The 14702-nt window shown below is 30.0% G+C and overlaps 1 protein-coding gene across 1 annotated transcript in view; it reads right to left on the bottom strand.

Annotated features, from left to right (window-relative positions):
• Positions 1-14447, bottom strand: part of LOC107455866 (uncharacterized) — a 251210-nt gene extending 236763 nt beyond the window's left edge. The window contains exon 1 of the mRNA XM_016073588.4: positions 14286-14447. Within this exon, the coding sequence (XP_015929074.1) occupies positions 14286-14328 (43 nt within the window). The 5' untranslated portion in view covers positions 14329-14447. The remainder of the gene's footprint in view (positions 1-14285) is intronic.
• Between the last annotated feature and the right edge of the window lie 255 nt (positions 14448-14702).

Raw genomic sequence — 14702 nt, 5'->3', positions numbered from 1 at the left:
GAGATGGCTGATCGATATGAATTCCGCATCCGGCTTGCACCGACCACTGTGCCGATATAAAATATCTTCAGTGGTAGGCGGATAATTGGTTAGAGTCCCCTTGTTGTCAGTGGTTTCGTGGTTTCAATTTTCGTGGTTTTCCTCACCATGTAACGCAAAGACGGGTGAGTTTCATCAAAAACTTCTCCACGTCGGCAAATTTCTCCCAATACTTGATCCGGGAGTTTTCTACACTTCTGGATTGGGTTCAAAAATACGAGGATACTGATTTGAACATAAGTAGTCGTAAACCTAAAATTAGGTTAGCAGTTCAACTACGGTTATAATGTTATGACTCTATGCTACTTTTGTTTTAGTTGCAAATGTTCGGAGTCATCTTGCCGTCAGTCTAACTGCAGATTTTCGTGGTTTCCTTCTCCATGGAACGCAAATGCAGGCTTGTACCAGCAAAAAGTCCGCCATGAAAGAAATTTTCTCCCAATTCTCTATACAGGAGTTCTCTTGATTTCTGGATTCAGTTCAAGATTACAAGGCTACTGAGTCGAACATTAGTAGGTATAAACCCCAAAAATTGGGTCGGCTGTGCAACGACGGTTATAAAATATTAAATAAAAAAGTCCCTGTACATTCTCCAACATTAGAAGCTATCCTGAATATTTTGCTCAGCGTTAGTAAGTTCCCGTGTATTAAATGACCGATGCTTGTTAAATCTGTCTGGGTCAAAAAGTTCTCCAAGTTTCTATAACAAATCAATACCTCTGGGGGTACCGATTCTGGAGTACCCTTGTCTTCTGGATAGGGTTCAAAATTACAAGGCAACTGAGTTGAACTTCAGTAATATTAAACTCAAATTTGGGTCGGCTGTCCAACGATGGTTACAAAAGTGTTAGTAAACTGAAGCAGATATTTTTAAAACCTAATCTTATTCTTATAAGACATTTATCAGAACTTCAGAGCATGACATGACTTGTCTATCTGACATTTTTGTAACTCTTTGAATCAGCTATATGAAGCGGTGGAGCAAACTGTTGTAAATATAATTCATTTAATTGATAATATATCACATTTGTTACTTCTACAAAAAAATATTTTCTGAAGCAGCGGAAATTCAGCAGTAGTTGAAGAATCAAACATATCCAATTTAAGACCAAAACTAAATATTGTCATCTTGATGCTTTTCCTTAAGATGTAATGCTTAGTGGGTGGTCACAAATATAATCAATTCAGTTCAAGTTTCAAGTTTGTATAGATCCGCGGGTACTCGGAATAGTTTAAGTAACTTCCTAAGAATATTTATTTCTGGATAGCGAGATCAGAGATACCAACTTGCTCCATTTTGTAAAAAAGTACTTTATAGTGGTGACGAAATTATATATAGTGGTGACATAAAGATTTGGTTTTAAATGTCTTCCCATTTCTAAACTACTTTGCAAAAAGTGCAGTAGTTGGCTGAACCTGCAAATTTAGTATAACTTTCGCAGAAAGCGGAGCAGTTGGAGCATCCTGCGAGATTTATGTAATCCTGTTGCACCAAGCAAACTTCTCTCTTTATTATCGAAATAATTTTCTTGAATATTTAAAGTGGTAGTGCATTTTATGCGAGACGATTTTATTTCTGATATAAACAAACTCTTTTTACCATAATTTTTTAGCATAGCCTTAATTTTTTACATCACGATCACTAGAAGCAAAGATCCGGTAGTCATAGCGAGAAGCTAAGACTACCGGATTGGCATCTTTGTAACAGCTATGCAAATTTTGTTAAAAAAAAACTGTGTTATCATTCATTACCAGTATTTTAATAAAACCCTATTCATTAAAGTTGTCGTAGAATATCAGATTTATATCAGTGTTCTAAAAGTAAACGGAGTTCAAACATATTGAAAGGAAGCTCAACTTCTAAAGTGAGCTACTTGAACAATCTATTAAAAGGTACACAATATTTTATCAAACGGCGTTTTTCCTGCGAAATATAAAAATTCTAGACTAAGAAGTGAAATGACATTATTCGCAGAAACTTCAAATACTACGGAATCGTTGTATTCTCGAATTATATTTTGCAGGGGTTGTAAACTAAAGCAGAATTGTTTTGAATCAAACAGATAATTTTAAAAAAATTGTGAGAACTTAAGTAAATAGTCAGTTACTTGTGCTTCGCGGCAGACAATTTTTTTCAATTCTGGATTGTTGAAATATATATATATTACCCTTGCTGCGACAAGGAAAAATTTTTCTGAATCAACGGACGTACGGTGAGTCAAAAAACGGTCCACTAAGAATAACTTTTTATTTAATGATTGGATTTTTACATTCCAAGACTCAATCTTAAAAGTTCGTGGGGGTAACTTCAATTATGCTAATTATTAGTAAAAACAACTTTTAAAGTAATGAAATCAGACAAAAGAAAGTACTTTCTCTTAATAAACATAGCATTTTTTCAACGGATTCGGATTTTTGCCTCCCAAATTATAAGGGTAGTAATTTCTGCTCACAATTATAAAATTTGTTTATTCAAAAATATTTTCTAGCAAAAAATTATTTTCAGTCACTATATATTACTTTCCATTCTTTTTATTTAATAATAGACGAAAAATTTTGAATTAGTATGCAATTTTTACAAATATCTAATTTCACATGGTAAAATACAAAATTTGAGCGAAATCGTTTTGGATCGGAGAAATTTTGTAATTTGCCATGTAAAATTAAATACTTAAAAAGGATGCAAAATATTTTATACCTGACACTTCAAAATCTTTTTTACTATTACTTAATAATATAACAAAATTTAATAAGCACTTACCAACATTTATTTTTTGCAGGGAATTATCTGAGGAATAACGAATTTTATAATTATGTGCAAAATAATTTCAATTCGCATAAGAAGTTCTCCAAAAAACTTACTTTCTCTGAATAAATTTATCTTTTTTTTCAATGGATTCCGATTTCTGACCCCCAAACTATTTGGGGTAGCCATGAACTAGGAAATATGGCCCCCATAGTCTGGTCTGGAGAACGAGCCAAATAATGATTCCCATAATGTTAATTTTACTTTTCGCGTATTTTGCCATATCTCGTGAACTTTTCAGCGAATTCAAAAAATATTTGCACACAATTACAAGATTCGTTTATTCGAAAAATAACTGCATGTAAAAAATAAATTTTAGTAAATATTTATTATTTTTTATTATTTTATTAAATAATAGTCGAAAAAGTTTTGAATTGCGCGAAATCGGTTGAAACGCTCCTGAGAAGCAGAATTTTATAAAAGTCGTATATTTAAGACTCGATTTCTCAGGAACTATTCAACCGAGTTCAGACAAATTTTGCATTTTTCACGCAAAATTAGATACATTAAAATGAAGTAAAAAATCGTACAAATTTGCGACTTCCTTAAAGTACCCAGTATTAGGTTGGGTACCCAACGCAATTATATACCTCTGGTCTGAAGACCTTAAAGGCATTTTCAAGGAATAAACAGGTATAGTAGAAATAATTATCACAGTAATACAATGGAGATGGGCGTATCAAAGAAATAATATGTACTTGAAAATGACCCCTGCTTCAAAAGTTCGAAATATCCCCAGTANAAATTTTTTCTAAATCAACGGACGTACGGTGAGTCAAAAAACGGTCCACTAAGAATAACTTTTTATTTAATGATTGGATTTTTACATTCCAAGACTCAATCTTAAAAGTTCGTGGGGGTAACTTCAATTATGCTAATTATTAGTAAAAACAACTTTTAAAGTAATGAAATCAGACAAAAGAAAGTACTTTCTCTTAATAAACATAGCATTTTTTCAACGGATTCGGATTTTTGCCTCCCGAATTATAAGGGTAGTAATTTCTGCTCACAATTATAAAATTTGTTTATTCAAAAATATTTTCTAGCAAAAAATTAATTTTAGTCACTATATATTACTTTCCATTCTTTTTATTTAATAATAGACGAAAAATTTTGAATTAGTATACAATTTTTACAAATATCTAATTTCACATGGTAAAATACAAAATTTGAGCTAGGATGTTTTTGATCGGAGAAATTTTGTAATTTGCCATGTAAAATTAAATGCTTAAAAAGGATGCAAAATATTTTATACCTGACACTTCAAAATCTTTTTTACTATTACTTAATAATATAACAAAATTTAATAAGCACTTACCAACATTTATTTTTTGCAGGGAATTATCTGAGGAATAACGAATTTTATAATTATGTGCAAAATAATTTCAATTCGCATAAGAAGTTCTCCAAAAAACTTACTTTCTCTGAATAAATTTAATTTTTTTTTCAATGGATTCCGATTTCTGACCCCCAAACTATTTGGGGTAGCCATGAACTAGGAAATATGGCTCCCATAGTCTGGTCTGGAGAGCGAGCCAAATAATGATCCCCATAATGTAAATTTTACTTTTCGCGTATTTTGCCATATCTCGTGAACTTTTCAGCGAATTCAGAAATTATTTGGTCACAATTACAAGATTCGCTTATCCAAAAAATAACTGCATGTAAAAAATAAATTTCAATAAATATTTATTATTTTTTCATTATTTTATTAAATAATAGTCGAAAAAATTTTATTAAACAAAATTTTATGAAAGACGTATATTTAAGACTCGATTTCTCAAGAACTAATCAACCGAGTTCAGACAATTTTTTTTTTTTTACACAAAATTAGATACATAAAATTGATGTAAAAATCTTACAAATATGCGACTTCCTTAAAGTACCCAGTATAAAGTTGGGTACTCAACGCAATTATATACCTCATGTCTGAAGAGGTTAAAGACATTTTCAATAAATTAACAGGTATAGCAGAAATAATTATCACAGTAATACAGTGGAGATGGGTGTATCAAAGAAATAATATGTACTTAAAAATGACCCATACTTCAGAAGTATTCTAAGTACTTCAAAAAAGTCATAAAAGCATCATATTAGTATCAGTTGCATTTAAAAATGAAGAGATTAAAGAAAAGTATGAAATATTCCTCATCATTCTCACATTTTACTTCTAAATAGCAGCATAATTGAAAAATTGACATCGAAACGGAAATTAAGGACAGTAAAATTATATTAAAAAGGTACTCTTTTGTATTGAAACCAATCTTCTATAGCCAATTAATATGTAAAAGAATGAGTAGCTTATGTCATTAGTTAATACCAGGAATCTCCAAAATTTGAAAGATGGTACAGGTGTAGGACAAGATATTGAAACACTTATATACTAAAACTCTGAGCCACGGTGACTTCGGGGGAAGAGCATTCGCCTTCCACTGAGGTGAACTGGGTTCGAATTCCAGCCATGGCTGGTCGATTCAAATTTCGCATCCAGCTCGATCCGACCACAGAGTTGACAAAAAATATCCTCAGGGGTAGATGGATCATGGGTTAGAGTGCTTTTGCCGTCAGACTAACCATGGGAGGTTTCCGTGATTTTCCTCTTCATGGAACGGAAATGAATGTTTGTACCGTCAAAAAGTCATCCACGGAGGAAAATTTCTCCCAATACTCTATCCAGAAGTTCCTTTGACATCTGGAGTGGGTTCAAAATTACAAGGCTACGGAGTTGAACATTACTTGCCGTAAAAGCAAAAAATTGGGTCGGTTTTTCAACGACAATTATAAAATATAAAATAAAAAATATGTATTAAATGGTGACCGATGCACGTTAAATCTGTCTGGGTCAAAAAGTCCTCTAAGCTCCCATAACAAATCAATACCTCTGGGGATTCTGATCCAGGAGTTACCTTGTCTTCTGGATTGGGTTTAAAGTTACAAGACTACGGAGTTGAACATTAGTAGTCGTGTACTCAAATTTGGGTCGGCTATTCAACGATGGTTACAAAAGTGTTAGTAAGCTGATATTTTTAAAACCTAATCTAATTTTTATAAAACATTTATCAGAACTTTAGAACATGGCATGACTTGTCTATCTGACATTTTAGTACCTCTTTAAATCACGTATATGAAGCTTTGAAAGAAAACTGTTTTAAATGATGATGTTTGCTGATGAATGTTTTGTGATAAATGATGAATGATAAATCACGTTTATAATGAATTAGTAATTCATTAAAGTGATAATACTTCAATTTTCAGAAAATATTTTCTGAAGCGACGGAAATTCTGCTGTAGTTGAAGAATCAAACATATCCAATTTAAGACTAAAACTAAATATTGTCGTATTGATGCTTCTCCTTACGATGTAATGCTCAGTGGGTGGTCACAAATAGATTAACCCTTTCGAAGGCCGTGGGAAGTATACTTCCCACCACTTTTTTACCTCTTTTAATTTAGGTTTCCATTAGTTAATAATTTACTGCGTTTGAATAAAATTGGTAGCTATTTGTTAGTTTACAGAAACGTATAAAGGTTATAAAATACATAATTCCTTTTGAAGTTTGTAGCATTCATAAAAAAATTTTTATAAATAAGGAAAAATAAAAGTCAATAAGTTCCGAATAGGTGGTGTTAAATATATTTATCTCCAAAAAAATGGCATTTTTATAAATTAAATGAGTTTTTCTCTTTTTCTTATATCAATTACTATAATATACTCAATAAATGGCCCTTTAAAGGGTTAAAATATCTTTTTCAATTCCATCACCAATTTTTGAAGTTTGTATAGATCCGTGGGTTCTCTGAACAGTTTATGTAACTTCCTAAGAATATTTATTTCTGGATGGCGAGATCAGAGATGCCAACTTGCTCCATTTTGTAGAAAAGTACCTTACAGAGGTGACGAAATTTAAGTTGTTTTTAGTTTAGTATTTTCCATTTTAAGCAATTTTTTCACCAATACATATCAATAATTTGAAATATCATATGAAATGCAACTTTATTGTGATAATGCTTATTTCATTAAAAAGTGGGTATAATTTTCCTTATTCTAGAAATTTTACTGCTTAATTCGCCACCAATTCATGACTGCTAACTTTCCTTGCTTTTTTAAAAAAATAATAGAGATTGCTATGTTTATGTTTTAATGTATCATTTTTTATTCATTTAAACTCATTTTCCACACCACTCCACATAAATGATTTAAAAGTTCATTCACAACGCCATTTGATTCCAGCTCTTTTACGGAGTGGCTTTCAAAACGCTGGCAAATATACCAATAATTCTGAAAACTTTGGTTTTAAATGTCTACTCATTTATGAACTATTTTGTAAAAAGTGTAGAAATTGGCAGGCGTGCAAATTTATTATAACTTTAGCAGGAAACAAAGCGATTGGAGCATCCTGTGAGATTTAAGTAATCCTGTTCCCCTAAGTAAACTTTTCTCTTTTTATAGCCAGAATTTTCTTGAATATTTAAAGTGGTAGTAAATTTTATGCGACACGATTTCATTTCTGATATAAACAAACTCCACTTATAATAATTTTGACCATCATTATATGCATACCCTCCAACTGCTACGGAATTTCCGTAGTTTCAGAAATCTTCTTTTCAGACGGTAGCAAAATTAATGTCTTAATATTTAAAAAAAATTAATTTTAGCGTAACTTGTCCACTATTACTTATAAAAGTGCAGGCCATATGGCTAGATTCTTAAGTTCTGATAAAAGTTTTATGAGAGATCGATTTGCTTTAAAAATTTCTACTTTGGTTCGCTACCACTAGAAAGAATTATTTTCAAAATCCTCATAAGTTGGAGGGTATGATTATATGTAAACAATTTTAACAAATATGACACGGAAACCGTGCAGTCAAAGTTTTAAGTGAATGCCAATGTAAAATTTTTAAAGCATAGCCTTAATTTTTTACATAGCGATCACTGGGAGCTAAAACGACTCATTGCAAGGAATTAAGACTAGAGGGTTGGCAACTTTGTTACAGCTATGTAAATTTTATTTAGAAAACTCTGTTTTTATCTATTACCATTATTTTCATAAAAAAATTATTCATTAAAGTTGTCGTAGAACATCAGATTTATCAATTATCACGAACATTTTTTTTAAGTTTTAGAAAGGAAGCTCAACAACTAAAGTGAGCTGCCTGAAAAATCTATTAAAAAGTGCCGTAACACAAATGTCTACCCACTGAAAAACCATTTTGCAAAAAGTGTAGCTATTGGCAGGCCTGCAAATTTATTATAACTTTTGTGGATATTGGAGCATCCTGCGAGATTTAAATGATCCTGTTCACCAAAGCAAACGTTTCTCTTTTTGTGGCGAAAATTTTCTAGAATATTTAAAGTGGTAGTAAATTTTATGCGAGACGATTTTATTTCTTATCCAAACAAACTCCACCTATAATAATTTTGACCTTCATTACATCTAAGCAATTTTAAGAACTACAGCGATGCCAACTGCTCCGCACACGCCAAAAAAAAGTAAAAATACGGTAACTAACTACAAAGTAAATTTTGCAAATATTTTTCTATTTTTACTTGCTTTTCAAAAGGCATAGCATGTCTTATATACTATAAAGTAGTGAATTATATAAGACTACGAGTTATTTAGAAATAGTGGTGGATAGAAATCTACTAAATTGAATTTATTAAGCTAAGAATCAAAATTGATAAACAACCACTTTAAAATATATATTGCTGTCCGGAGCAAGTTGGCATCTCTGGAACTATAGTACGGAATCCGTACAGTCAAAGTTTTAAGTGAATGCTAAGAAAAAATTATTTAAGCATTGCCTTCATTTTTTACATCGTGATCACTAGGAGCTAAGACGACACATTGCGAGGAGCTTAACCAACGCCTCCAATAACTGAAAGCCTCCACACGGGTTTTTATACGTAGTCCGATCAAACCACTGTGAAGGATATCCACTTTCCGAACTGGTCGTTTAATACAAAATTTAGTTAAAATAAGAAAGTGGTAGCAAATATATGACTAAAATTTTTTTTTATTTATGAATATTACTGGTTTGCCTTATTCACTTGTCAACCACTACAGATTTAATTCTGAAATATATATGATAAATTTCTCTCAATTACTTTTATAAAAGGTTTTGGGTTCATGCGCACAAATGTTTCACTTTTTAAACTGTCTGCGCGGACTACTTATAAAAGACCGTGTGGAGGCTTTTTGATGTAGGAGGTGATGGCTTAACACTACCGGGTTGGCATCTTTGTTAACAGCTATGCATACCTGCCAACTTTTAATCCCTTCCATTATCATTTTCCCCAGTGGTATTAAAATGGAATTAAAACTTCAACTTTAAGCAAACAAATACGTTGTATTTGAGAAAACTTAAGTTCACAACCATAACAGTAACGCATATTAATATATGTGCTTAATTTTTGTAAGAATAGTGGTGATCAATATCATTTAAAAATTAAGATTATAAAAGAAAAAATAGTATATAATTACTACCACTTTAAATATGAAAATAAAATCTTCCGGAAAATCCGGAAGAGTTGGCAGGTATGGTTATGTAAATTTTATTAAAAAAAAACTGTGTTATCATTTATTGCCATTATTTTAACTTATTTATTAAAGTTGTCGTAGAACATCAGATTTATCATGGTGTCGTTGTTAGATTTGGGAACCTGTTAAAAGGTAGCTCAACTACTAAATTGAGCTACCTGAACAATCTATTATAAAAGGTACAAAATTTTTTATCCAACGTCGTTTTTCATGCGAAATTTGAAAACTCCAGATAAAAAGTGAATTAGCCTTCTTCTCAGAGCCCCCTACTGCTAAGGAATGTTTGTATTCTCAAATTATATTTTCAGTGGTAGTAAACTAAAGCAGAACTGTTTTGAATATAACAGATAATTCTCCAAAATTGTTAGAAGTTAAGGAATTGTCCGTCTGTATGATTTTATATGTATCAGTTGTTTGTGTTTCGTGGCAGACAATTTTTTTAATTCGAGATTGTTAAAATATATATATTATCCTTGCTATGACATGGAAATTTTTTCTGAAACAACGGACTTACAGTGCGTTATAAAATGCTCCACCCTAAATAACTTTTTATTTAATGATCAGATTTTCACATTCCAAGACTCAATCTTAAAAGTTCGTGGGGGTGTCCACAAATATGCAAATTATAAGTAAAGAAAACTTTTTAAGTTATGAAATCAGACAAAACAAAACGTACTTTCTCTTAATAAACATAGCATTTTTTCAACGGAATAAAAAGTGAACCAGTGGTGAGAATGAAACCATATTCAACTTTAAAAGTAATTAAGAGAAATTTATCGTATACATTTGAGAATTGAATCTGTAGTGGTTGACAAGTAAATAAGACAAACCAATTATACACATAAATTAAACAAATTTATAGACATACATTTACCAGCACTTTTTTTATTTAAACTAGATTTTTTATTAAATGGCTCTTTCGTAAATTGGTTTACCTTTATAGTGGTCTGATCGAACTACCTGTAAGAAACCGTTTGGAGGCTTTCAGTTATAGGAGGCGTTGCATAAGCAGACACCACTCTAACATGATTTTTTTTTATTTCTTAATATTTAGTAAGCGCACTATTTCTGAACTTTCAAAATTATTTGAAAATACTGCATCATGTTTTTTAAGTGCTCTGATGCTTTCATTAACATTTCAAACAGCACTTAAAAGTACTTGGAGTGCAGAGGGTTAAAGGACGAAGCATTCGTCTATATGACCTTATATATAACTGTTTAAAACACCTACGTTTAGTGATAGAAAAATTCATTTAATATTTTTTTATTTTATTTTGTAATCGTCGTTGAACAGCTGACCCAATTTTGGGTTTACGACTACCAACGTTCAACGCCGTAGCCTGTAGTTTTGAACCATATCCAGAAGATAAGGAGCAATAGGATCAAGTATTGGGAGAATTTTTGCCCTCGTATAGGACTTTTTAATGGTACTGATCCTCATTTGCATTAAATTATGTGTTTTAGTCAGGCGATAAAGGGACTCTAACTCATGATCCGTCTACCACGAGTGGTATTTTACGTTAGCGCTGTGGTCGGTACGAGCTGGGGGCGAAATTCGTATTGACCAGCCATCACTGAGATTCGTAAACGGTTCACCTATTTGAAGGCCAACGCTCTATTACATTACCCTTGCAGCTACTAGAAAAAATATTTTCGGAAACTACGGATAATCCACAGTAGTTGGAGTCTCTGTAAGCTTTATGCCCCGATTATAGTTGATAGTAAGTACGGAATAAAAAATTTAAAAATAGCTGCCAAGTATTTGAATGAGGGGCTATCAAAAAAATATTTTTACAAACATCTTTTTCTTGTTTCCAAAACAGAGATTCCTAAATTTACTAAAATTGCATTGCTGAATATGCTGAAATATGCATAACATTAACGTATTATTATTACCAGGCTATGCAATGTGGGAGTTTTAAAACAAATTCTTATTTATCTTTTCTTAAATAAATTAAACAAAGTTATCAATAGATAAGAAAATAATTACATAAAGTGTGATTTGTTAAAATATGCAATAATATTTTAAAACAGTACTTCATAACTTATCCAAAAGAACGTAAAATAATTGCTCCTTAATTTATCGTACTCATCCCGTAGCTTTTAAGTGAGAAAAACAAAAGTTTTTTAAACAATTCTCCGGATAGAACGGTCAAAAAACAACTCATGTAAGCATTCTCAAAATTATATTTTGTCGAGAAAAAAAGTGCAAGTAAATGTTATTAACTGCCCAAATATATTTTTTCAGACATACATTTCTCGAATTTAATGGATGTGTCTAATAAGAAAGCAAACGCAATACAATAAAATACTCGAATCTCTTCCTTAAGCTAAAATTAAAAGTTGTCGATTTAGCATTTTTATTTTTAAGACTTCAAAATCGAAGAATTAATAGTGAAAATGACATTATTATGTAGTATAAAATATTAAAAAGTTATTATAAGTTGAATTATTGTCGGATATTATATATTGTTATGATGGACTGACTGGCATCTAAATTCTTTAATCAATTTCTCTTAAATTTATGTCATTATATAGGAACTAATGTTTCGAAAATTTACTGCTCCTGCGTAATATATAAGTCATTCAACATGATATAGACTTTCAAAAAGTTTTTTTTCTTAGTTCAGAAATGTTAATAAAACCATGCATAAGGAAAAAAAATTTTAAGATCTTTAGTCTGAAAAGTTCATGCGGATTTTCGATAGGTGGAGCTCTGAGAGTCACGCCAAAAATATTAACGCAGTTGCTAATTACTCATTAAAGCAATTTGAAATTGACCACTTCAGTTTAAGTAATATTCATCAATAATTTATCATACTTCTTTATTTGCTGTAAGTTTGATTATTTAATGATCCATTTTTAAAAACACGAAAAATATTTTATTGTGTAAATTTTGCTACCACTTCATTATTTTTGGCGGACCTTTGAGATCCCAACCTATCAAAAATCGACATGAACTTTCCGAAAACCCCATAATTTTTTTCCCTTTTTTTTAATTCTCCAGGCTAAGTTCAATCTAAAAAAATAATAATTGATATCAATATCTTATTAAAAAATAGATTTCCTTTCATAATTAAATATTCTGATTAAGAGCTGCCGTTCATGGATGTATTGTCTTGGCGATTCTAGAGACATTGTGGATTTCACATACAAAATTAAATGCAATTTTTCCTTTTTTTTAGTCTTGTTTCTTATTTAGCATATACACAAATTCCATGAACACTGATAAATATTTATTATTCTGGATTCTTCCAATTTCTTTGCAAAATTCTGTGAATTTTGCAAAACAAGTTATTAAAGCAGCGAGTGAAGTATAAAAAAAAACAATTCAAACGGTGTTTATATAAATATAAATTACCAATAAAGTAATGTTAATATTTCTGCAATTTCATACTGATTTGTGCGAAACCATATAATAAAATTATTATTAAAAATAATAAATGAAAAAAAATAATCTTATAATTTTAGTCAATAAAAAGAAATAAAAAAACCAATATAAAATTTTATATATTTATTATTTACCAACTTAAGCATATTCACTAATTCCATGAACACTGATAAATATTTATTAACTATCCGTTCAATATTCTGCGAATTTTGCAAAGCAAGTTATTAAAACAGCGAGAGAAGTATAAAAAAAATTTAGATGGTGTTTATATAAATATAAATTACCAATAAAGTAATGTTAATATTTCTGCAATTTCCTACTGATTTGTGTGTAACCATAAAAAAAAATTATTGTTAAAAATAATAAATAAAAAAAATATTCTTATAATTTTAGTAAATAAAAAAAATAAAAAACTAATATAAAATTTTATTATTTAAAAACTTAAGCATATTCACTATTTCCATTAACACTGATAAATATTTATTAACGCTCCGTTCAATATTCTGTGAATTTTGCGAAGCAAGTTATTAAAGCAACGAGTGAAGTACGAAAAAAAAATTAAATGGTGTTAATATAAATATAAATTACCTATAAAGTAATGCTAATATTTCTGAAATTTCATACTGATCTGTGCGTAACCATAAAGTAAAATTATTATTAAAAATAATAAATTAAAAAAAATATTCTTTTAATTTTAGCAAATAAAAAAAAGTAAAAAACCAATATAAAATTTCATATATTTATTCTTTACCAACTTAAGCATATTCACTAATTCCATGAACACTGATAAATATTTATTAACGCTCCGTTCGATATTCTGAGAATTTTGCAAAGCAAGTTATTAGAGCAGAAAGTGAAGTATGAAAAAAAAATTTAAATGGTGTGTACATAAATATAAATTACCAATAAAGCGATGTTAATATTTCTGCTATTTCCTACTGATTTGTGTGTAACCATAAAATAAAATTATTGTTAAAAATAATAAATAAAAAAAATATTCTTATAATTTTAGTAAATAAAAAAAATAAAAAAAATCAATATAAAATTTTATATATTTATTATTTACAAACTTAAGCATATTCACTAATTCCATGAACACTGATAAATATTTACTAACACTCCGTTCAATATTCTGTGAATTTTGCGAAGCAAGTTATTAAAGCAGAGAGTGAAGTATGAAAAAAAAAATTTAAATGGTGTTTATATAAATTACTAATAAAGTAACGTTAATATTTCTGCAATTTCATACTGACTTGTGTGTAACCATAAAATAAAATTATTATTAAAAATAATAAATAAAAAAAAATATTCTCATAATTTTAGTAAATAAAAGAAAATTAAAAACCAAAATAAAATTTTATTTATTTATTATTTACCAACTTAAAAATTTTGAAATTAATAGAAATAAAAAATGAAAATCGGGAATTTTATTTTTAAAAAAATCGTGTGGAGTTTTTTTAATTAAATAAATACATTTTTATTGTTTAACAATAATTATTTAAAAACTCACCCATAGTCAGTGTAGCTACCAAAACTAAAGACATGTGCAACATAGTGGGCGGTCTAAACGATGCGAGTTTCCCTCTTCAAAGCAAGGCGCGTGTTTTAGTGAAGCAGAAATTTTGCTTTGGTAGATTGTACGATTCCCTCTTCCCCTCTCCAATTCCCGAAAACTCCCTACTTTTCCCTTTATTCCGGACTTTGTAAAAGAGCTCCACCTCGTGGCTTGGGAGTAAACCACAAGATCGATGTTTCTTACCTGAGCAAAACGTGCTTTGTGAGTTACTCCGTAGAAATTTAGATAAAAGGAGCAAAAACTTTTTGTATTATTTGTGCGCGTGGAAAAAATAGGGAGGAAAGTTTAGTGATATAAAATTGCTCGGTGGTTGAGCTAGCGTTCTGAGAGGGGGGAAAATTTAGATTTATA

Source organism: Parasteatoda tepidariorum, chromosome X2 (assembly GCF_043381705.1).
Source record: "Parasteatoda tepidariorum isolate YZ-2023 chromosome X2, CAS_Ptep_4.0, whole genome shotgun sequence".
In the NCBI taxonomy this organism is placed as follows: Eukaryota; Metazoa; Arthropoda; class Arachnida; order Araneae; family Theridiidae; genus Parasteatoda; species Parasteatoda tepidariorum.
This window is presented reverse-complemented; position numbering and strand designations above follow the sequence as displayed.